We start from the raw sequence: 24,725 nt of genomic DNA, 5'->3' as shown, positions 1-24,725 counted from the left end.
TTTGATAAGTATAATTAAGTTAAACAAAATATAATATAATTTGAAGACAAATCTAAATAGTATAAGAGTCAATAAATTTTCGTTATGTTTAGTTCATTACAATATAGTATACGAATCATTTAAATAAAATATTATTGGAATTACTCATGCATATTATAATAACAAAAAATAATAAAGAGACACTAATTATTATACTATTTAAATTTGTTTTCATAATATATCATTTTTTATAAATTAATTACACTCATTATATTTTTTGTTTAAAAAAACACACTTATTTTATTTGGAGTTAATACAAATAGGTGATTTGTATAGATATAAAAAATAGTAGTACTTGGAGTTACTTATTGAAAATCACTTGGACAAGTGACATATGTGTTTCTTGTTACCGGAACACAGATTGCTAATCTAAGAATTACCAGTCGCTAATCTAAAAATCTAACAATTTAAGATTCACCCGTTGCTAATCTAAGAATCTCAATTTGGTTGCACCATATTCAACACAAATCTTCCACATTTCTTTGAAGTCATCTAAACTTTTTTCCAACAACATAACATCACGTGTTCCAATTTCTGTCCCAAATTCTATTCCATTCATTAATGTAGTGAAGTTATATTTAAAATTTTTAGCTCACTATACTAATAAAAAAATACATATTTATGTATGACATTTCCTTCCTAATTAAGAGCAGAAACAGACCAGACCAGACTTTACCTTAAGCAGATCGAACCTATATAACATATATGAGTCTGGGTTTGGCCTGTTAGCCTGTTTAATTTTTTTTCCAAAGCCTAGGTCTAACCTGTTTAAAAGTCTGATATGACATGTTTAAAAGCCTATTATACTATATTATATTGAAATGGGTGATCATGTCTATATTTAAATAACTAATATGCATACTTTTAAATAGATTTTTATAATCCTAACAATTAAATTATATTTTTGTATACATTTTTATAGTAAAATTACATATATAATAACATACTTATATATTAAAATTATAAAATATGAACATTATTATATAATATAACTAAATAGGTCGGTCTATTATGTTTAATAAGCCATTTGGATGGTCTAAAGTCTGGTCTGTTAAACTAAATAGACTTTTCAAAAAGCCTGAGCCTTGCCTGTTTATGAAAAAAGTCTGGCCTGACCTAGCCTGTTATAAGTCAGGTAATATGACTCCTGGTAGACGGCCTGACATATTTCTACCGCTATTCCTAATACGTGATACTATATTATTGAACAGATTGAAGACACCAGATTAAGATAGATACTCTTTATAGCCCATGCTTCTAGAATCAAGATTTTCCCACAGCTCTTTTTTTGTTTTGTTGATGTAATCACAACAGACAACAATGGGTTCCAAATTATGAAAATAAGAGGTTGTTTGGTCTGTGTATTAGGAAAACTATCAAGGACACGTATCTATCAAATGAAATAATATAAATTAAATATCAATTCGATGCAATTTCCAAAAAAAGAGAAAGTACCCCAAAAAATAATAAAGAAAAAGTGAACAATGCAAAATGTCATCACCCATGTAATTACCCAAGTAACTCTATTCTAACGGAGAAAAATAAATGTCATCACCCATCTAATAATTCCCTCACAACCATGTTCAACAAAAACATAAATGGGAAACACCCATTTTCTACATATATAAGAATGAAGGAAAGACAAAAAAAAAATGTAACCTTATTAAACTTTGTTTGTTGTCTTTTTTCCGATGAATTCATATGAACATGCACTAAGATAGACAAACTTCAATGGATGAACTTTTAACGGTGAGGCAAACGGGGCATGCCCGAAAATGGTTTTCACATTCTATGCACACGCATAAGTGTCGACAAGGTAAAACCACCACCGACGCAACCCGTATATCACAACCTCTACATTTCGGACCCGACACCATGACCCGACCCGGGTCAACATAAGCTGAGTCAGCATCCTCAGCTGACTCAGCATCTTCAACTACCACGCTCTTTTCGTGACTCATCACAATAGCGTGATGTAGTTGTGCCTGTAACGAAGCTGCAGTTGCTTCATGTGCTTTCACTCTGGCTTGCATAATCTTCGCTTCCACGATAAGTTGAGCCGCGCGTGCCTCTAACTCTGCTTTCTTGCGAGTGGCTTTCTCTACCTCCGCTTCTTTTTCTCTTAACCGTCGTGCAACTGATTCTTCCGCTGCGTTTAGGAGTGTCTGATAATGTTTCTGTCTCTTTGCCGCTAATTCATGCCTCAATTCTTCTCCCTTATAATAACACCAACATTCATCAATTTATTAAATATGAGAACCTCCAAAAAAATCAATATATACAACCATTTTAATTTAGAATTTACAATAACAAACACAACCATAATTTAAAACACTTGTAATAATATAAGACCTGATGCATTCCAAAAGGTTAAAGTTTTGATTTCGAGGGACCACATGTTATATATTAAGAGGGACAACTATACCATTCAAAATCAGATAATTACCAAAAGATGATGTATACATTAGTAGTACAGTGTACCAAAAAACACTTGTAGATATAAGAAAAGAGAAATGTACCTGGGCTTGAAGGAATTGGTCGATATCATCTTTGTGTTGTTTGATTTGAGAATTCCGGAGTTGAGAAAAATGAGAAAAGAAAGGAGAAGAGTGAGAACTATGTTGTGGTAGGTTATGCAATTGTTGATGTTGATCACCGAAGGATAAAGCTAAGCCAGTTGAGACTGCATTATGCTGTTGAGGAGGTTGAGATTGAGATTGCAAAGAGAATAATGGATTAACAAAGTTAGGGTCCATTTGGTTAACTCCGGCCACCGCAGCTTCTCTTCCTCTCTTCCGGGAACTAGTGGCTGTTTAAGTACAAGTGATCAAAAAATGCAGATTTTTTTATATATTCATAAGGTTTCAATTGGGCACAACTATTTTGTAATAAAAAAAATGAAAGTTACCTCCAGTGTTGAACAACATATGAGTTTGATTAAAATCTGTTTGTGGTTGATGTCCATGTTGCACGTTTTTGCTACTACAAAATGGATTATCTCATCAGAATTATGCAAAAAATATAGGGAAAAGTAAATAATAATATACAAACCTGTTTAAAAGGAATAGATTGGATGGGTATTGCGGTTGAAGAGCCATGACATTTGACATGGTAAATAAATAATCTTGGAAAGAAAAGAGAGAAGATATAATGGGATGGTAAAGGAGAGAGATAGTTAGAAAAATAAGAGAATGAGAAGAAGATGGAATAAATCATGTGAGTGTTGAAAGAGAAGAAGCCACCTCCACCACCCTTGTACAGTAGTAGAGGCAGTGAAGAGATAGATGCAACTGAATCTAATACTCCAACAGAGAAAGACACCTTATTTTATAACGAGGTTCACATGTCTTAATATCTCAAGTTAATATTACAATAAGTAGTTAAAAAAATTATTTTCTATTTTTATGATTTCTTTTCTTAACTAGTTGACATTTTTTATAAGATTGATAAACAATAAAACACTAAATATTGGGACAATTAATCTCTGTTACTTATTCTTCCGTTTTTATTCAAAACTACTGTAGCCTTTGTTATCGATTTGCTTTGCTCCACACGATTACACGAATGGAGATTCTCCACTGGTTTCTCCCATTAATTATAATGTGAAATTAAATTAAAATAAAAAATTATAAAAAGAGAATTATATTAATTTGTATAATTTAAATCTATTATTTAAATACTCCCCCACAAAATGTTTGCCAAATTTGGTTCACATATAATATTTGAAAAATGATCCTCTCCAACAAGTATCCAAATCAATAATGAATGAATTAGTGTTGGGGTCTTGGGGACAAAGAGAGACCGAAGGTTGGTTTACCTGTAGGAGGTTAGTGTTGTAATAAGTGATGTAATGTTTGAGGGAATTGAGTAAGAATGATATCCATTAATAAAGAAGTAAATATTATAAAAAACAAAAGAAACAATAATATCATAAAATATCTTTATCCTGTTATATATAATGAGTAACACTTTTATTAATAAAAACACATGTAAAATCAAGTATTTACTTTTTTCATTAAAGAAGATGATCCTTGTTCATTGTATTGTTTGTAGAGAATAAAGTATTTCCTCATAACATTATATAATTTCAACTAGTAAAAATATGACATATATACTGTTTTGTTTAGTTTTAGAAATATTTTTATAAAAAATGATAAAATATAACACATGTCATGATTGTAATGACGGAATAATATAATTTATCTCATTATAGTATGAGATACTTTATTCTCTTATTTTTTTTGTTTCCCACAAGTATCATCGCATTCGATACGATCTTGTTCGAGCAGGGAACATCCATACATATGTGAGACTACTTTATTCTCTTGTTTGTAATGTTAGAGGAGCACACATTTTCTTAAAAAAAACTAGCGTACGCCCCTTGGTGTGTTAAATATATATATTTTTCAACTAGTAAGCGAAAATGGTGAATGATATACTAACAACATAAATCAACACATAAAAATTAAATCCTTTAAATAAGTAATTTTTGTGAAAACAATTTTGTCTATTTTAATTTGCCTTTTTAATGATTATTTTCACACGTTAGCCCCTATTTAATTAATAAAATAGATAATAAATGAAAATGAATAAATATAATTATCACAGATAAATAAAGAAAAAGTAATAAAATATTATTTATTTAATGTAAAGAAACCTATTATTTTTTAATTGGTGAATAGAAATATAATTTTTTAAAGATAGTTGAATAATTTATAACAAAGAGTCGAAATGCTTCGATATTTTTATAATTTCCATATACAAAATATTTTAATTTCCATCACGACACCTCATGGAAGTTTGAAAAGAAATTGTAAATGTATTTTTCTAGAATATTTTATTAAGTTTAATTGCATACTTAATACACTATTTGGTAATTTGATAAAAAACAATTAATGCTCTCACAATTACATTAACTCTTGTAGAACAAAGAAACAATTCTTTAATATCATTGTTTTATTTTGATTCAATTATAATGTAATATTTATAGATGGTTAGTGTACACTGCATAATTTATAATTCATTTGTATTAATTTTTTAAATAATTAAATATGAATAATAAATGACACAATAATAATATATATAACTCATACAATATTAATCCATAATTTTTTTAAATGAAGCTTTTTCTCACCAATTAAATGGGAAGCTATTATAATTTGTTGGTACGTAGCTTTTGAATGTTGAATCACTAACAGCTGTATCCTAGTGATTATTCAACTTAATTGCGTTATTGCATGAGTCACATTGATTTCTATATATTTCTTTGCTAACTTGTTGCTTCTTGTAAATATTCTTATTATATGACTATTTCAAATAACGTAGCAACATTTGAACCCATAAAAATCACTATAATAAAAAACTAACCTCATCAGTCATCACCTATTGATGAATCTTTCAAACTTACCATACTTAACTATAGCAAATTGGCTATTTTTATTTTATTTTATTTCCCCCCGCAAGAAAACAAAGACTATTTCCCATTGACTACCAAAATAGCCTTAATTTTCCATATTTGTTTATAATTGTATCTTCATTTGCTAATATATAGTATATTTTTCTAAGCTCTAACATATCATATCTTAATTAAAGTATATCAACAACTTTTATTTATTTATAGAAAATCAACAAACCTTTATGTTTATTTATATTGATCTCAATAGTTTTCCAGGAAGGAATCAGATTTATTAGAGGTTCTTATTTTGTAAGCTATGACCCAGTAAGGAAAAAAGTGACAATGACTCAGGTAACCTAATGAAAGCAGTTTCCTACTGTGATCTATAATATAATATATATTTTTGTATATGTAAGGAAATGGCTTGAGTCTGTACCCAAATAAAAAATGACTCTTGAGTTAGGAAAAATCAACTAAAGGGACATTATCTACATTATTAAAAACTAAAGGAACAACATAAAAGCAGATTTTGAAAAATAGAAATACCTAGCATTTACTATGGTTAAGCAAACTAAAAAAAATTGTTAAAGGTGACAACAAAATGTAGCAAAGTTAGGAAATTATACATTTATTATTTTCATTACAATAAAATTATACTTTTATCATTAAAAATAAAAGAAAAATATGTATCTGTCTCTCCATTAATGGAGTGAAGAACATTTCAACTGAATGTAACATTTAAAATTGTTATTATAAGTTCCATTGAAATTCCCATAAGTTCCCTTAGAATATTTGGATGGAGGGTGTCAAGAAAAACAATATAATATTAAATCTTTTATTGTGCTTTAGTTACATCACACTTGAATGACTTATGGACGCAAAGTTAAATTTATTGGACACGTAAAATTTTTGTACACAAAAGTATTTGAACATAAAAGTGTCTGAACTACTTAATATTTTTGTATGCACTTTCTTTTCGACACACTTTGCCTAATATACGATAATATGAGCATAATGTCCATTATCAAATAATTAATTTGTTTGTCATCTATATGAGTTATGATTAGGAACAAGGACTATAACATATATCCATATGATTTAAACAATGTTTCATTTAAGCATTTATCATATTCAAGATATATCATAGAGACATATAAACATATATTCTCAAAAGATGAATCATATCTCATTTACATCTATTCCGCAATTTGAGGCTGTGTTGTATAGTGTGAGAAGTTTGTGACTTTCACTATCTTAAGGATTCTTCATCTGCCAACTTAGCTATTATACGAGATGCACCAATAGGCAATAGAATGTAATTAAGAACATAGTATGGGGCAACATATTCCAATGTCCCAACTGCATGAAAACAAGGATCGTTAGAGTGTTTAGTCGTTGATATTATGATTGTAGATAAATGAATACATGGCTTAAGGGGTTGGAAATGTTTGAATAGGAGAAATTGGTGGTAAAGTGAACAAAACTTGCCTTAGGAATGGTTCATAACAAGTATACATAGACTAGTGAAAAATGGTATAAAACTACAAATAAAATATATGCAGCTTTAGAAGACATGACACTTATGTCACAATATTGAAAACTATTTGTCTAAATGTTAATACAACCAAGAAAACCCAATTATCATTGTTTATGAAGTCCACATAGGACAAATGTAGTAACAAAAAACTGAGTTCAACTCACTGGAGAAACCAGTACTAGAATATGTGGAATATAAGGTTGAGAATTTTTTAAAGAGTTTTTATTTATTTTTAATAGAAAATAATATGTAATCATAGTCGTTAAAATTTTTTTTTGGCCACATGTCATCATCCTATCCAGCACTCCAGTACTGGAGAGGATCCATTTCCCAAAAAAACTTGCACCTAAGCAAGTTGAAATGGTCAACACTTGCACCTAAGCATGATCTGAAATCTTGTTTTCCAAGGCATGTGTGGTAATGATTGAATACTCTTTCTTCATCTACTGAACACTACCCTAAAAGCTTAACCAAATCAGGGTAATCAACACTGCCCATAAATTGAACTTCTGGGAGCCATTCTTTATGCCCATCTACAAGAAAAAAGAGACAAACATGAGAATTCAGCTACTATTGGACATAATTCAGAGAAAGCATAATATAACTGAGTAATTGACACATTATGTTATAGTTACTTAACAGCTATTGATTCAAAAGCATCATATATTTCCTTCACCGGATCACAAAATGGAGGACCAATAAATACTACTAGTACTCTTATTATAGTCTATGGTAATCAAAACAATTATATTGTGTATGATGTCTTTGGTTAAAATGAAAAATTATGCTCATCTCCTCCAAACAATAGCTATAGGGTTGTGATTATATTTTCATCAAACACCTTCAAGAGTAAAGTTATGCTTATTTTGACCTTCACAACTATTTTTTTTTGGCTAAATTAATTTGAATAAAAGACACTCTTAATATTACATATTTTTAAGTTTATGTTTATAAGTTGAATTTTGGAAGGAAAGAAATAGAAAAAAATATTTTAGAATTCATAACTTAGAAGTCTTTATTTTCATTTCATTCTGTTTAAAATCTAATTCGCAATCTAAGCATCAAACTTTCAACTATTGCAATATTAAAAAAATTAAAAAAAGAGAGAGTCATAAAGTGAAGGAAGTAGTAGGTATCAACTTTTTGCATTTTCCCCCACAAAATATTCATCAACCTCATCAGCATTGTTTAATCATTTCGATCTCTAAATTATTTTGTTTTTGATAGATGATATTTATGCTAAACTATTAAATGGTGCTTGATAGATTCCTACCCAAAAAATGGTGCTTCATAGATAAGATTTTAATATAAAAATATATTAAATGTTTCATATTGAAGACTATTTTTTTATATTATTAAGAGTATTCGTTAACTTTTTTGCTAAGAAACTATTCCCTTTCAAAATTTGTAATTATCCCTCCTCGCTCTCAAAAATTAAAAATTGGTTTTTAGCTTCAATAAACAATGCCATAAAGAGAATTATTCATTTTGTTTCTAATTTTGTAATAGTTACTAGGTAAAGTAAAATATGCATGCCTGGTTTCTGTTCATGCAGCCTACATTATACTACATTAACAGGATTCGGGAAAAACTTGTATGTAGACTCATATAACACATTATATTTGGAGACAAATATATTTTAAGTTGTTTAGTGTTATCATTTATGACTAAATTTTAATTAGAATTATACTTTGGTACCAATGTTTTATTAGTTATGTCCACGTAGATATGTTTTCATACCGGTCTTCCCTCTCTTCTCTGATTGGTCTTCACTCATTGGTTGTCCCTTCCTCTTCTTCTTATATTCTTCTCTCAGTGGGTCCCTACCCAAAATTGGTCTCTACACCTTCCACTGATTACTTCTGCTTCTTCTCACAATTTCTCTCTGAAACCCCTCTTCTTTCTTTTTTAATTTCTGTATTTATTTGGAAAAATTAAATGCATAAGATTCAGTTACAGTACTAATTTATTGTGATTGATATTTTCCTATGATATAGGGAAAAAAGGTGCAATCTTTATCCTTTTTGTCTACAATCATGCATTGTGTTTCAGCTAGAACTCGTTCTAAACGAGCCCTAAATGATAATCTCCTTTTGAAGCAGAGCACTAAAATCAACAACAACCCTGTTTCTGATTTTGAGGTTGTTGGGCTCAGTTCTGATGATGATGATGATAATGCTGATGAAGAATGTGAAACCATTGTTGATTTTGTAGAAGATGAAGAAGAGTTCATTGAAAGTAGTGATTTTGATTTTAATGCAATGGAGAATGAGCATGATGATGTTTTGGTTGTGTCAGATTTTGAGAAAGAGGATGATGAGGTGAAAATTGCAATGGAGGCTAAGAGGGGAAGACCAAAAGGAAAAAAGGGTGAGAATGATGTTGGAGGAATAAGGAGGAGGAAAATTTATGGGCTTGATATTTTGATTGATGAGAATAATAGTGAAGAGAAAAAGTGTGCAGCACAAAGAACCCGTTCTCATTTTTGTTCTAACAATAAGAAGAAAAACAAGTTGAAGTTGGGGACTATTGCTCAACCAATATGCATTGATGATGATGATGATGATGAGAATGAGGAAGAGAATGAAGGTGATTTTGATGATATCACTCTAGAGGAGGAAACAAATGTTTCAGTATCTGATGATGAAGAAGTAAGTGGGTCTGAATCTGATGAACAATACTCTAGTGGTTCCAAGAGAAAAGGCCATGCATGTGTGAACAACAATGGGAAAAAGCACAAAGAGCAAGGTTTTCACATTCTTGAGATTTTGAAGGATTCTATTTATGGAAAAGAGAAGGTTGTTTTGAAGGCAAGAGATGAGGAACCAAACCCTTGTACTCATTTGCCAATTAAGTTTTCTATTTTACATGAGGGTCCAAAAGAAGCAGAGAAATCAGAAGAAGAAGAAGAAGAATTAGAACCTATTTGGGCTGAGATGGAGCGTGGTCTTTATGATACTCCGGATTCTTGTGTTAGTGATCACATGAGGGAATCCTCTGCACTACCAAATAGGAAACATATCTCATCCAAGTTTACTTTTTTGCATAAGGATCCAAAAGAAAAAGAGAATTCGGAAGATGGTAAAGAATTAGAACCAATTTGGGCTGAGATGGAGCGTGGTTGTCTTGATGATACTCCTAAGTCTTGTGTTACTGATCACAAGAGGGAAGCTTCTGCACTCCCAAAGAAGAAACAAGTCTCGAGCGCGTCTTCATTTTTACATAAGGATCTAAAAGCAACAAGGAAATCAGAAGAAGAAAATGGATTAGAGCCAATTTGGGCTGAGATGGAATGTGGTCTTAATGATACTCCTGATTCTTGGGTTAGTGGTCACAAGAGAGAAGCCTCTGTATGCTCAAGGAAGAAACATGTTCGTGGCGATCCAAAAGATATTGCTGTGCTTAATAAGAATGTTCTTCAGGATTATATCTATGGTGAGGGAGAAGTGCTTACGGAGGAGCCAATAAAAAATGAACTTAATCCAATCAATGATCTGCTGCCTGTGTTTCCTTTTATGTGTGTCGAACCAACACCACCGGAGAAATCAGATGAAGAGAAAGAATTAGATGTACTCTGGGCCCAATTGGACCTTGCTCTTTACTCGGCGCAGGAAAACTCTACTCCCGTTTCTCAGGTTACTTCCCTCCTCTGTTTCCTACTAAGTAGATGGATACATGTAAGAGTATCACCGATACATGAAGTAAGCCAAAATATATATAGGAGTAACTTAATTTAAAGGAAGTAAAATATTTGTCTCATTTAATAGGAAAACAAATGACACAGACCAACACTTTGTGTTTTGTTTGGATTTATGACTTGTATTTGATTTCTATCATGCACCTACTTATCATTTTTGTATTGGATAACTATGTGTAGTGGTTACAAACCTCGTATTTGTACTAGAACCATTTTAGGAACTAGAATCATTTTGGAATACCCATACATCATAGGTTTCTTACCTTGATGGGCTAAATTCAACTACTTATGAATTCTGATGATACACTATTACACTACATTAATGCTTATTATTTTAAACACACTGACATTCCTTATTCTTCCCTTCAACTTTGGAACCATAATTTCAAGGAATGTGGGTGGTGAAGTATTATTATTATTATTATTATTATTATTATTATTATTATTATTATTATTATTATTATTATTATTATTATTATTATTATTATTATTATTATTATTATTAATATTATTGTTGTTGTTGTTGTTATTATTTATTTATGTGTGGGTTTTAAATCATGATTCTTTAATACTGAAGTGAATGTTTTGGATGGGAAGTTGTTAGCAGCAACTTTGTGAATCTATCATGTGTCTATATTTCCAGCTTTGGTTGCTTTAAAGAAATCCATAATTGTTAGAAGTTGCTTTTCTACATTGCAAAAGTATTTTACGAGATGAAGAATGGAGAGAGGCAGGTAGATATAGTTTCCTCCTTGAATATCTGACCAAGTCTCAAGTTCTGGGGTCAAATTAAGAGTTGCCATGAGGAAGATTGGTCAGGCTTGAGTATAAGTTCATTTACCCTCGTTTTTTTATATCGGGGACATATACAAATAAGTTTGATACTTTGATCATTGTGCTACTGAACTTTTTAAATTTTATTTTGCATATGTTTTCTTCTTAGATTCAAGTGTCTATTCTTTTGATCTGTCCGTGTGCATGCACTTATGTCCATGTCTAATTTCATTGAAACCAAAGTTTGTTTTACTTGTCAGCAGGTTCAAAATGATATTGATTCCGGTGACGATCAATGTCCAAACGGTGAAGTTAGCAAAGCTACTCTTTGTCGTCAAGGGAAGCATCATCTTCGGCTTAATGAGGAAATTGGACTTGTATGCATATACTGCTTACATGTCGGATTGGATATCAAGGATCATCTACCTCCCTTTGTAAGTCATTTGCTTTTGCCATAATGTGCATATTAAGGAAAACAATTTCTTATTTTAATAGGCCTTTCCCTTGCACTAGAGTTTTATTTTTGGGAGGGCTAATTTGGTATTTTGATGTTGAAAATGGAATGCTTTCACGTACTTGTAGATCATTGGCGTCTGATTAATGGTGTTTAAAATAATTTAGTTATGCCTATTCTTGGCGATTTCTTTGAACATATTAGTAATTTCTTATTCTTGTTTGTCAATTATTGTACATATTTCAATTACATTCAAGCTCGGGAAGTACTTCTTAAGCCCTATACCTTATATGTCAAGTAAAACTAGTATGTCTGTGTTGCAACTCTGTATACGATCTAGCAGGTTAAAGTTTTGGATTAAAGGGGCTGATTATCCAGATATTTGTATATTTTATGTTTTGAGAAAACAAAATTTTCTTATATTTACTGCATGCCACTTTGTCATGGCTAATCTATTTATATGCATTTTTAGTTATTCTCTCAACATGTGCAAGTGATTATTTGGAAATTTTACTTGACTCAACTCTTCACCTCCCGACTTCTCTGCGTATAACTTTTTTATAACACCCGTGGTCTTTTCATATGCAGAGTGAAAATCCATTTGGAAAGTCAAACAGGAGAGACTTTTACTTTGAGGACCATGCACACCACTCTGTCTTTAATGATTTTCAGGATCGAGTTACTGGATATGATGATGATAACATCTGTGACTATACCGGGACAGTGTGGACTATGATTCCAGGAGTGAAGAAGAATATGTATCCTCATCAGTGTGAAGCTTTTGAGTTTCTTTGGAAGAATTTAGCTGGAGGGATTTTTCTTGATCAGTTGAAAGAACAAGAAGATTTTCATGGTGGTGGTGGATGCATTATATCTCATGCTCCTGGGACCGGGAAAACCCGTCTGACTATTACGTTTCTCCAGACATACATGAAGTTATATCCAAAATGCAGATCAGTGATTATTGCTCCTAAAGGCATGCTTCTTACATGGGAAGAGGAGTTTAGAAAATGGAATGTTGACATTCCATTTCATAATTTGAACAGTCCTGACTACTCTGGCAAGGAGAGTAAGGTAGCTATGAATCTCGCGACGGATTCTGATTGTAACGTTTCAAGCCGTTTAGTGAAGTTATATTCCTGGAAGTGTACTAAAAGCATATTGGGAATTAGCTACAAATTGTTTGAGCAACTTACTCGGCAGGACTGCCGTGATAAGGAGTTAAGAAAGTTCCTTCTTGAACATCCTGGCTTATTAGTTCTTGACGAAGGACACACTCCCCGAAATTCTCGAAGTCTTATATGGAAAGCTGTCTCACAATTCAGGACAAAAAAGCGCATCATCCTCTCTGGAACTCCCTTTCAGAATAATTTTAAGGAGTTGCGCAACACACTCTGCTTGGCAAGGCCTAAGTTTGCTGATTGGAATCCATCCGGAGGCAAAGGCATATTCAACGAGAAGCTAGGGCATCCAAGAAAGGAATATGTCGGGAAATGGAAGAATCTGACCAAATCATTCGGCAAGGTTACTGATGATAGAAAACTCAAGATAGCGAAAGAGGTCAGAAACATGATTCGTTCTTTTGTTCATGTACACAAGGGAACAATACTGCAAGAGAGTCTTCCCGGGATGAAGGAGTTTGTAGTTATATTAAAGCCAACCCAGTTGCAGAAAGAACTTATTGAGGATATTCAGAGAAAAAGGAACAGACTCTGCCATGGAAACCAGGCACCCTTGAATGTGATGAAAATAGAATATGAGGAGTCCGTAACTGCTGTTCATCCTGCACTGTTCGATTCATCTGAAGGCAAGGGGAAGTTTGAAAGACTTAAATTGAATCCGGAGGAAAGTTCCAAAACAAATTTTTTAATGGAACTCATCAGGCTCAGTGAGCTTGTGAATGAAAAGGTCTTGGTTTTCTGCCAATTTATATCACCCTTGAAGCTTATGGCAAGCCAGCTTAAACATCATTTTAGTTGGACAGAAGGACGAGAGGTGTTACATATGCATGGACAAGTCGATGCGAAATTGCGTCAAGCTTCAATTAAATCTTTCAACAATCCTAACAGCAACGTAAGGGTAATGCTAGCATCAACCAAGGCTTGTTATGAAGGTATCAGTTTAGTTGGTGCGTCGAGGGTTGTTTTACTGGACGTCGTATGGAATCCTTCAGTGGAGAGGCAAGCTATAAGCCGTGCTTATCGACTCGGGCAGAAGAAATATGTGTACACTTACCATCTGATTACAGCAGGAACAATGGAGGAAGAAAAACGGAGTCGTCAAGCTGAGAAAGATCAGTTGTCAGAGTTGATGTTCTTTAATTCTGACGGGGCTAAGCATCCTGAAAAAAAATCATCTTCCGAATTTGATGATCAAATTTTAGAAGAGATGGTCCAACAAGAAAAATTTAGACATGTATTTGAAAAAGTAGCCATTAAGAAACAGACACTATTTTGAAGTCTGAGAACACTAGCACCTATTTCTTGGTTGAATTTTTTTGATACCCGCATGCTTTATTGCATGGCTTTTTGTTGGGTATATATCTGACATAGCTTCTTATGGCTTTTGTTATATTCTGATGTATATTTTGATTTGTATTTTGTAGAGGAGCCATGATCTAGTTATTATACAGTTTGATCATGTTTAATTTAATTTGGTTATGTTAAGATTATTATTATTATTAATATTCTTGTTAATGCAACCGGATTTTTACTCAATTGGGAAACACAAAGTAACCCTGAACTACAATTTAAAATACTTGTTGAAAGCAATGAGCCAAATTCATATGCATCATTATAACTTTGAATGAGAAGAAAATGCTTAAAGTTTCCAAGAATGAGAGAAGAAAATGCAAAAAGAATTCCGTTGCCGGGACTTGAACCCGGGTCTTTCGGGTGAGAGCCGAATATCCTGACCAACTAGACTACAACGGATTTGTTATCCTAGTTAAAATGTATAAATTACTACAAGATACGATTTGGTTTGAGGAAAATGTTATTCGCATAATATGATTGTAGGTGGTTTGAGATTTTCTGCAAAATAAATGCATCTGTTCTGACTTCTCTCATTTTTTTCACTTCATTGTTTGAAGTCGGAAGTATTTATGGCTGAAAATTATATTGTTCGTGGAGAAATATGGATTTTAAGTATAGCTTATTGAATATGCATTTTGAGAAGACATTTAGTTTTACTTGGAATAATAATTCCTGAGTTGCCATTTTGTTGTTTTATCTTATTATGGTGCAAGTTTGCGGAAGCAGATTAAGAAGATGGAAGTTAGTCAGCGTATCAATTTTTTTCTGTTAATATTGTGGAAAGGTAGATCTTCCATTTTCTGTGAATGCTGAATTGACCTTGTGTTTTTTTATTGTTGTTAATAATTTAAGCTCAATTTTCTTTTCAAAACGTTTGAATTCTGATAATGAACTCATTTCTTGCAGTATGCTGTGAAGAGGAAGGGTGTAGAGATATTATGGGGATGCAAGGATTGTGGTAAAGTTAAAGCAGGATGTGCCTATACTTTGAAGTATGCTCTTTCTTCTTGCTTTCTATTCAATAATTCTGATTTTGATACTTGAAAAATAATTAGTTTGTGTTCAAAGAGCAAGATTCTTTATATGCATTATGAACTTTGAGTTATGTTCTGATTTCAGAATACCCCTCAAATTTTCACCTTCCCTTAATCTCAATTTCTCAACCCCCATTGAACCCTACCCCAAAAAATTCCAATTTAATAGTATTGGCAAATTCATGTTGAACACTAGAGCACAAAACAATGAAACTAGAACAAGGGCGCATCCGAGTGGACTGAGTAACAACCACCGGAAGATTGCAGGAAGAACACCACCGGATGGACTGACGGTGGTCATGACTCCTCAATGAGGGTTGAGTATGATATCTGATTATCAAATTCCATACACATTGAAGTTCTATATTTTCCATTTGCTCTAACTTGGCTCAGACCAGGTTGAACCCATGCAAGTCACCACTGGTTACATGAGCCCTCTCAACAGGTTGAAACCCACTTTGACAGCTCTAGACACATGCAAAACACTTAATGAGATGATTCACATCACATATAAACTCGAGGAACAGATTGCATTCATATTTTATACAATCATTGTTGATGATGGGGAGACTGGAATAACATCAAAGCAATTGAATTATAATGTCAATCTAAAATGTGTGAACCAGTTGAGGTAAAATTCAAAAAAATCGAAAGCAGCATAAATGTGGGAGGGGAGAAAATGAAATAACATAACATAAAATTGCAAGGGATCTGTGGAATATGAGACAATTATAAAACAACATTGAGTGAAACTAACTGGAAGAATACAACATACAATAAGCAATTAAGAGTGCATTGAAGAACCTAAGCACTTTCTTCGTTGAACTTGAAGCTCACTGAATTCCTAGCGCAAGTGAAACTAAGCACTTGTAGGAAATGTCTGCAATTTTCTTTACAACAAACAGCTAAAATATAAAACAGAGGGTCTAGATTGTACTGATATTGGAAGCTTACATGACGAGCTGCATGTTGCAAGGTGTATGAAGAAAGAGGTGACCATGGTTGAGATTGAACTCCTTGCATGTTGTAAGGAGTACCATATTGGCAAACTGTTTCACGACAAGAAGAAGGCAACCCAGTGCATGATGCTCCCACTTAGTGGGGTCTAGGGAGGGTATGGCAAACTGTTTCATGGAAACTTAAAACTTCAGCTTCGTGGCTTGTGAAGTTTGAAGCCAAAAACTCTAGGAACATATTTCTGTGATGGCTTCTGTGGCTTCAATTGTTCATAAGTCATCAGGAAGAGGTGAGGAAAAGTAGTTCCGAAATAAGCACCATTAGTGTCTAGACCAGACTCAAGGAAAATTGGGAAGTCAAGAACAGTATGCCGCCATCAATTTAAGCCACAATTATAGATTGCAAAACATATAGTAAAATGAGTGCAATCACCCCAAAATTCATTTACGTATCAGGATTTAATAATAAGAAAGTATATAGAAAGGAAGCAAAACAAAGAACACAATGTTTGCCTCCACTTTTAAAGAAAATGTAGCATAACTAAATGAAAAAATTAACTAAATAATATTTGAGTTTCTAACAAAAAAAGACACACCTCAAACTCTGCTTGACAATTGATAGGCTGAAGAATGAAATCTCCAAACCAAGGAAGATATGATATACATAAAATGATCAAAAATAAATAAAAACTATTTTTTGACAGAAATGCTGATGTATGATCATCTAAAACCCACACAAAATTTGATAACATAGATAAGGATACTGTCTTGATACTTGGAGCTGGGAGAGTAAATGTCTTCACACCTTGGGCAATATATTTTCACACTACTTGACCGAACAATATCCGACTGACCCACAGGAAGGCAAGGCTGTCCATTGCAGTAAAGTCTTGGACATCTACCAAAATCATAGTTTCTGTACTTGTCCAACTGCAATAAAAACCCAATATCATTGACAGAGCCAACCTGGTGAACACTGAAGCAATAAAGCCGTTAGAAATTAGAGACAGAAAAAAATGGTACCATTGCAGCCATTCCTTTACTTGTCAATATGAACCGAGCATGCATGAGACCATAAAGCATCTTGGCGGCTGACTCAATTAACTCATTACGTTCTTCCCTAAACGTGTCACCTGCACATTCCAATTTCCATCCAACCCATCTTAATAGACATTAAACAAACTGACATAACCAGAGGTGCATTGCATTATTTGCAAGGCTTGTATTGTCCAGGCTTTAAAAAATACGGCTCGGTACACAAGGCTCCCACTTACTGAGGAGTATAGATATAGGCAACCTACCCGAACAAGCAGAGAGACTGTTTCTAGACTTTGAACTGGTGACCGAGACTAAGAGACGGTCTTACGATTGCACCGAGACTGACAGTTTTATACAGTGTAGTATACTACTGACCGTGACAATGCATAGATTTTTGTTAAAAGTCTAATGAAGCAATGACATAGATATAAGCTTACCATGAGAGGATACAACATCCAAAATTAAATCAAGAGCATAATCATAGTAAGGGACTTGAGTGCTTAATCCACTTAAGTTAAAATCATCTCGAATATAATCATCATCAACCTCGCAAAAGAATTCATTCCCTCTCAAATTGCAGAACCAAGATATCCATGACGTGTCATCTTCACCAGAGCCACTAACATCAGACTCATCGCTATCTGTTTCAGATTCTTCTGCACAAATTCAAATTTCTATATCACAATCATGTAGTTCTCTCTGTAGAACCTAAGATTCTTCTGCATTAGGATTGAGAAAATACCATTAAAAGAGTTGGAATGGTTGGAGGCGGAGCGAGAGGCCTTGTTAGCGGCGGAGCTGTCATTGGCGCCGTTGATTGGTTTGGAAGTGGACGGCGAGGATCGATCAACGACGTGGTTGAGTCGCTTCTGAACAAGCACCGTTTTGGAGGGAACAGGTACTCGTTCTTTCTCTCGCTCCCTGTGAATGTACATCACTTACTCCTCCCGGATACCAATTATCATAACCTATCTCTGCCACCACCTCCACCACCTACCTAGGTTTTCTTTTTGTATTTTTCAGTTAATCTATTTTTTTGTTCGTTTTTATTTTCGGGAGGTCGTCAACATATACTCATCATCTTAACTATTAATTTTATAAAAATTTGTTGATTTATATTTGTTGACTAATTCAAATAATATAAATTTATATTTTTATAGAAAGAATGATTAAGATGATGTGAAATATGTTTTTTTAAGTAAGTAGATTTCTTCCCTTCATTTTCACTGGAATACTATTTTTATTATTTATATTATTTTTTAATGTTTTAATTTAGCAAAAATTTGAATTTGGTTAGGTACCTTTTTAATATTTATTAATTTTTCCCTTCATCATAAGAATGTTATATTTTCACGAGAGTATACCAAATTATTATTGGAAAGTCCTTCTTAGTTGCCAAAGTCTTGATTTTTTTATTGGAATTTACAATGTTAATAAGGATGATAAAGATGGAAAACAATGATACACGATTTTTGGTGGAAATCAAACCCTATTAGAACACAAGATAAATCATAAATGATTAGAAAATATTCAATCATTTCATTTTTCTCTTATTTGGCCTCCTCACAAAATATCACGTTATGATTCAAATATTTAAATGCGTGCCCTTGTTCTAATCTCCATCAAACCACTTTATCTATTTATGTGGAAACACATTTAATCTTCATAATATTTTCGTAATCTTTGTATCCTTTTGGGTTTAATTTTATATAAAAGTCAGATTAAATTAGTATATTCTAATATTTCTATTGTCCAACAAGTGGTCAAATAAATTTTAAATCTTTACTTGGTCCACTACGAAAATATATGTCACTTGAACAAAGAGTAAAAAAAATTGAGATCTAAATTCATTTCTGTCAAGTGAACACGAGGAAACTCATCTTAAATTGTTAAAATGAATTATGATAGAGAGAAAACAATTCTACAGTTGAAAGGTCATATTTAAAGAGAGATTTAACATGTATACACAAACCGTGTAAGATTTTTTTATACTGTCAGCAAATCATTCACCATTGATTTATAAACCATCATTGACTCTCAAAACAAAAGTAATACAAATTAATGATGAATGATAGATTAACAGTGATGTTTTAAATGATGAACTCACTGAATCCGAGTCATGAATTATATAAACATGAATTATGTAAAGTTGTAGAACATCAGATAAAATCCTAACAAATACGACATAAAGCAAAGTATAAGAAAACAACTTGTTACAAACCATTTTAAGTGCATTCAAGTACCTAATCTAAAAGCTGAAAAATGTTCTACAAAAGCTCACTGAACCCGAAGCTGAAAGCAAAATTAAGCCCTTAATGCCCTAGCTGGTCATGCTTGCATGTATATATATATTTACAAAAATGTTCCAAAATAAATGTCAAATAAAACAACAGTAAAGAAGACATCCACTGACTTTTTCAAGAAATATAACAAAGACAACAGTAAAGAAGGCATGTGCAGATTGATACTTTGAAGCAAGCTTGAGATATTTCGGTGCTTCATGGCTTGTGAACTTTAAAACCAAAAACTCTAGGAACATATCTTTGTGTTGGCTTTTGCAGCTTCAGATGCCCGTAAGTCATTAAGAAGAGGTTAGGAAATGTGGTTCCGAAATAAGCTCCATCGATGTCTAGATGTGGTTAAGGAAATCTTGGTACAGGATAGTGTTCCATCATAAAATTGAAATAAAAAATGACAAAAATCTTGACAATTTAGTTAATAGTACAAAGATCACAGCATAATGAGTGTGTACCTATTACCATGGGAAAGAAGCCTTAGGTGGCACTTGGCTACTCACATAGATAGACAACAGAATGTTTAGAATTCATAATTTCATTTCCATTATATGACTGACTTAAGTCATGTGTTAGTGATGAGTCCTGGTGCCATTCTTCTTGATAGTTAACCAAGCAAACAGGAAGAAATTTAGGACCAACATACAATACCTTTCTAATTTAATTTTAAGATAGCAATTAAAAAAACCAGCAGCATGTAAATGCAAGAGAGAAGTGAAATGCCTAAAACCCAAAACCTACACGCAAAACCTCGCTTGACAGAAACACAAAAAAAACGTGTAATGACAAACTGGGTGACAGATTAATAAAAGCTGTAAAATTTGTATGAGGCATGATAAATGGCTCATAGAAGTTAACAAGAAACATCTATCGAAGGATACTATGATACTTGGACTGAGGGTTGTACACATCTTCACACCTGGGGCAATATAGTTTCACAGTACTTGACCCAGGAATGTCTGACAGACCAACTGGAAGACAGGGTTGCCCTGAGCAGTAAGCTCTCGGACATCTACCGAAGTCGTAGTTTTTATACTTGTCCAGCTGTAGATAAAATTCAATGTTACTATTACTAATGCCAAGTTTATTTACAGTCAAACAAGAAAGAAAGAAAGAACATGAAAGAAAGAACCCTAGGCCGCAAACTCATACCATGACAGCCATTCCTTTAGTTGTCAAGATGTACCGGGCATGAATCAACCCATAAAGCATCCCCGCTGCTGATTCAATTGACTCGTTTTCTTCCTTTATGAGCATATCATCTATAGATCCCAATTCCATTCCAATCAATGGAAGATATCAGTTAAACAAACAAATTACAGAAAGGCCAAAGTGATAATAAAAACTACAGTCACGCAATGTACAATTTGAATTCAGCTCTGAGGCGAAATAAATAAACACCCTACACTTAGAATACTGTACTCTATTAACTAACATACAAGAACTTTCATTTGCATAACATACCATCACTTTACTGTTATTCTAGACTTAAAGTTAACGGATTCTAGAAACACACATAAAAAAAATGAGATTACCATTGGAGGATTCAAAATCCAAAATCAAATCGAGCGCATAATCATAGTGAGGCACTTGACTACTTAATCCACATAGATTGAAATTGTCTTGTATGTAATCATCATCGACCTCACAAAAGAATTCGTTTCCTCTGAGATTGCAAAACCATGAGACCCAAGGTGTATCATCTTCATCAGAACCACTAACCTCTGATTCTTCACTTTCTGTTTCAGATTCCTCTGCACCGTTTTCTAATTAAAAAAATTAAAAGCTAAAAATAACCAAAAACGAAAACATAGATAGATAATGATATACGTATAAGTAACTAACCAAGAGCGTTGAAGTTGTTATATGGAGAATCATGAGTGTTGATGTTGATGTTGATGTTGTTGGTGGATATTAGGGATTTGATTGATTTAGAAGTAGAAACGGAAGTGGATGATCGATGAAGGTGGTTGTCAAGTACCTCATTGATTCGTTTTCTTCGATCAATTCCAACACCTACTCTTTCTATTTCTCTGTTCATGGTGATAACTACGTTGTTGTTGTTGTTCTTCTTCTTCTTCAATTTTCACTGAATCATTCGTGGAACCAAATCACTAGGGTTTTCAAATTAACTCAGAAGAAGGTACACTCGACTATACCGTGAGATGGGCCGTGACGTGTTAAGTTAAATTTAATCCCTAATACTTGGATAGAGTCATCATGTGACTATTACATAAAGGATATACTTATATCCTAACTTGCATTTAAAATTATGTATGTATTATATTTAATCATTTTTTTTAAATATTTTTAGAATTAAAAAAATAGTATATGTATCATATTTTTACTTAGCTATGAGAAATAAGTTATATCCTTATATTATGAGATATTTTATTCTCTCTAATAATTCATATTAAATTATATTTTACAAAGTAAACAAAAGCATTAGAGAGAGATTCACTTACTCCTCCATATCTTAACCATCAAATTTAAGAAAATTTAATGGTTTTAATCTATTTACTAATTTAAATCATTAGGTTTTTTTTTAGAATTGATAGCTAAGATGTGAAAAACTTATTCCAAGTGGATTCTTTTCAAATTGATTATTTATCTCTTTGAAAAAATGGATATAAATGAATATAATCTAATTGATATCTTTAGTAAATTCATCCATTATATCTTATGGATAAATCCATTTGGATGAATATCCAGTTAATCTAAAAAATAACATTAAAAATTATGTTATTTGCTTTTCAATTTCATTGATTATCATATCTCTCATTTTCTCGTACTATTTCTTTTTGTCACTTTGAATTTATTATTAAATTAAGAATAATTAAAGGATATGTTGATTAAGCTAATATTAAAATTTTGTTCTCAGGTACCTAACTTATATAAATATATATTAAAAAATGTTTTATTAAAATGTTGATTTTTAAAAGAATTATTATTTTCAAAAGTGTTTTTAATTCCAATTAAAAAAATCAAATGGATGGAAGATTTATGCCTTCGTATCTATGAAAATGAAATTATGGATAGATTGGAATATATCTATTAAGTTTAAATATTGATAAATTAGATAATTTAAAATACAATTAAATTGATTTATATGGGTTAGTAGATAATTTTTTATCTATCTATTAAGATCCAATTTCAAATCAATTTATTAAGATACAAATCCAATCATTTCTAACTTTTAAATATTCTAGGTGCTCTTCTTCATGGAATTGCTTTCAGAGCAGCATCTTCTAATTAACTCGGAATGCTATCATTAAAACAGATAGATTTAATTATTGAAACCCTTAATGCTATCACTTTGATGCACATGGTTTTTATGTGTTTGTATATTTCCATTGTTGCTTGGAATTTAAAGATGTTATCATATCTTCATATAAAATTTTGTAGTTAGTTAGAAGATGGAACCCTTAAAATGCTTGTGATGAGATAGTTTTACATTAGAACTTTAAGTTTTCACAGACAAGTGTATTTTATTCATGCACACGTATAACATAATTTATTCAGAATTATTATTCATGTCAACTTCCACAAACTAATACTGCTTTTTAGCATTAACCTCAAATCTGACTAGAACATTTCAATGAAAATGTAAATTACATTTTACTCTAAAGAAGCCAAGTATATTTATTCATCTATTACTATATCCTCTGCTGGCTCTTATATTTAAACAAAAATAATCCTAATTTTATCAGTAATTGCGTAATCAAAATTGTATGCTTTCAAGCACCAATGTCATCATCCACCTTGGAGTTAAATACAAAACTTGGGAAAGAAGTTGTTATGTCCCTGTATTAAGTTCACAATTGATGAACAAAATTATAATTAGAACATTTCAATGAAAAGTGATTTAAATATTTACCAAAAAAATAATTTTAATAATACCTCAAGTAGGGTAGTGTCATGATTTTAAGCAGTGATGGATTTTCAGTAACAAAGTTTTGCCATTCGGATTTGTCTATTTTCCCATCTTGGTTAGGGTCAGCAGCCAAGAAAGTCTAGTCACAAAAAACAAAACATCATTAAAAAACTGTACCTAGAATATTATTTTTTTATCGGCAATTGTCAGTATGTTAGTTGTTAATATGTTAGTATTTTGTTGTGGGTGAGACTCTACCCTCAACCTCCTACACTCTTATAACTCCCATTTTTTGTTGATGGTGGGACTCGAACCCACAACCTAGAATATTGTTGATCAACTTTCTTATTAAATTATTTATTTGATGTATTATACTATGTAGGATTTTTTACAAGAACAACTCACCTTGTTGATAATTGTTTCTATCATCTCATCTGTCAACTTTATTTCAGACTCACAAAGAAGTGCAATTATCATTTGCTTCACCTGTGAAAATTAGAACAAAGTACTTATAAGCAAATGAGTGGATATTTTATATACCACAGACACACAGTGAATTGAGAATAAATGGCATGACAAAAAATATTTTAACATAGAACAATTAATCGGGGTGAGTGTTGATGCAATTATAATTTTACTTGTCGTGTAAATTGAATGTCGTAAGTTCAAATTCTGAAAATAATCTATTAATTCTCAGTGATAAAGAATCATACAGTAATCGCCATCTCCACTTACCTAATAAAGCTAAATTAAACAGACACAAATTTTTCACCTCGAGACCCCCTGCCTCTTTAGAGCAACACACCTTTTTCCAACTCATCCAATGAATACCTTTACTCACCTCATTCCTACCCCAAAGAAATCTTCTCTGAATTTTATCAAGCTCATGAATAACAGAAATAGGAGCTTTATAAAAAGAAAAGAAGTAGATAGGTAAAGATGACATGACCGACTTCAGAAGAGTAACACGACCAGCAAAAGAGATAAGCTTTTGTTGCCAAAAAGAAAGCTTCTTCTTAAAGACCTCAATAACAGGACTCAAAGTAGAAATTCTTCTAGGGTTAGCGCCAACAGGAATTCCAAGGAACTTGAAAGGCAA

The 24,725-nt window shown here is 32.3% G+C and overlaps 5 protein-coding genes and 1 non-coding gene across 11 annotated transcripts in view; 1 reads left to right on the top strand and 5 right to left on the bottom strand.

Moving 5' to 3' along the window:
* On the bottom strand, positions 1,678-2,852 carry LOC109332577 (BOI-related E3 ubiquitin-protein ligase 1-like; the record flags this gene model as incomplete). Its single annotated transcript, XM_019567555.1, has 2 exons — positions 1,678-2,255; positions 2,559-2,852. Coding segments are annotated over 2 exons (798 nt in total), but the record flags the coding sequence as incomplete, so codon positions are not given.
* On the top strand, positions 8,796-14,507 carry LOC109333146 (SNF2 domain-containing protein CLASSY 4-like). 2 transcript variants are annotated; one of them, XM_019568459.1, is made up of 3 exons: positions 8,796-10,606; positions 11,706-11,876; positions 12,485-14,507. In XM_019568459.1, exons 1-3 carry the CDS (start codon positions 9,008-9,010, stop codon positions 14,351-14,353), a joined length of 3,639 nt encoding a protein of 1,212 aa, XP_019424004.1. In that variant the 5' UTR covers positions 8,796-9,007; the 3' UTR covers positions 14,354-14,507. The 2 variants fall into 2 exon arrangements, with proteins under 2 accessions (XP_019424004.1, XP_019424003.1); XM_019568458.1 differs by having other exon boundaries at positions 11,703-11,876.
* TRNAE-CUC lies at positions 14,757-14,829 on the bottom strand. The gene has a single exon. It is a non-coding gene; the product is annotated as a tRNA-Glu (tRNA).
* On the bottom strand, positions 16,136-18,481 carry LOC109333148 (casein kinase II subunit beta-2-like). 2 transcript variants are annotated; one of them, XM_019568464.1, is made up of 5 exons: positions 18,201-18,481; positions 17,896-18,114; positions 17,444-17,553; positions 17,185-17,350; positions 16,136-16,748 (listed from the first exon to the last, which is right to left on the bottom strand). In XM_019568464.1, exons 1-5 carry the CDS (start codon positions 18,391-18,393, stop codon positions 16,612-16,614), a joined length of 825 nt encoding a protein of 274 aa, XP_019424009.1. In that variant the 5' UTR covers positions 18,394-18,481; the 3' UTR covers positions 16,136-16,611. The 2 variants fall into 2 exon arrangements, with proteins under 2 accessions (XP_019424009.1, XP_019424010.1); XM_019568465.1 differs by having other exon boundaries at positions 17,896-18,111.
* Positions 19,655-21,905, bottom strand: LOC109333147 (putative casein kinase II subunit beta-4). 4 transcript variants are annotated; one of them, XM_019568463.1, is made up of 6 exons: positions 21,675-21,901; positions 21,598-21,638; positions 21,288-21,506; positions 20,905-21,014; positions 20,634-20,796; positions 19,655-20,087 (listed from the first exon to the last, which is right to left on the bottom strand). In XM_019568463.1, the coding sequence occupies exons 1-6, from the start codon at positions 21,791-21,793 to the stop codon at positions 19,957-19,959; spliced, it is 783 nt and encodes a 260-aa protein (XP_019424008.1). In that variant the 5' UTR covers positions 21,794-21,901; the 3' UTR covers positions 19,655-19,956. The 4 variants fall into 4 exon arrangements, with proteins under 4 accessions (XP_019424008.1, XP_019424007.1, XP_019424005.1 ...); XM_019568462.1 differs by having other exon boundaries at positions 21,288-21,518; positions 21,675-21,900; XM_019568460.1 differs by having other exon boundaries at positions 21,288-21,518; positions 21,598-21,905.
* LOC109332657 (calcineurin B-like protein 1) overlaps positions 23,322-24,725 on the bottom strand; it is a 4,811-nt gene continuing 3,407 nt past the window's right edge. The window contains exons 6-8 of the mRNA XM_019567671.1: positions 24,032-24,112; positions 23,653-23,765; positions 23,322-23,556 (exon numbers count right to left, since the gene is read on the bottom strand). Coding sequence (XP_019423216.1) covers positions 23,490-23,556; positions 23,653-23,765; positions 24,032-24,112 — 261 coding nt within the window. The 3' untranslated portion in view covers positions 23,322-23,489. The remainder of the gene's footprint in view (positions 23,557-23,652; positions 23,766-24,031; positions 24,113-24,725) is intronic.

The sequence above is a fragment of the Lupinus angustifolius genome, chromosome LG18 (genome assembly GCF_001865875.1).
Source record: "Lupinus angustifolius cultivar Tanjil chromosome LG18, LupAngTanjil_v1.0, whole genome shotgun sequence".
NCBI lineage: Eukaryota > Viridiplantae > Streptophyta > Magnoliopsida > Fabales > Fabaceae > Lupinus > Lupinus angustifolius.
The sequence above is the reverse complement of the archived record's forward strand: the minus strand, read 5'-3'. Positions and strand labels throughout refer to the sequence as shown.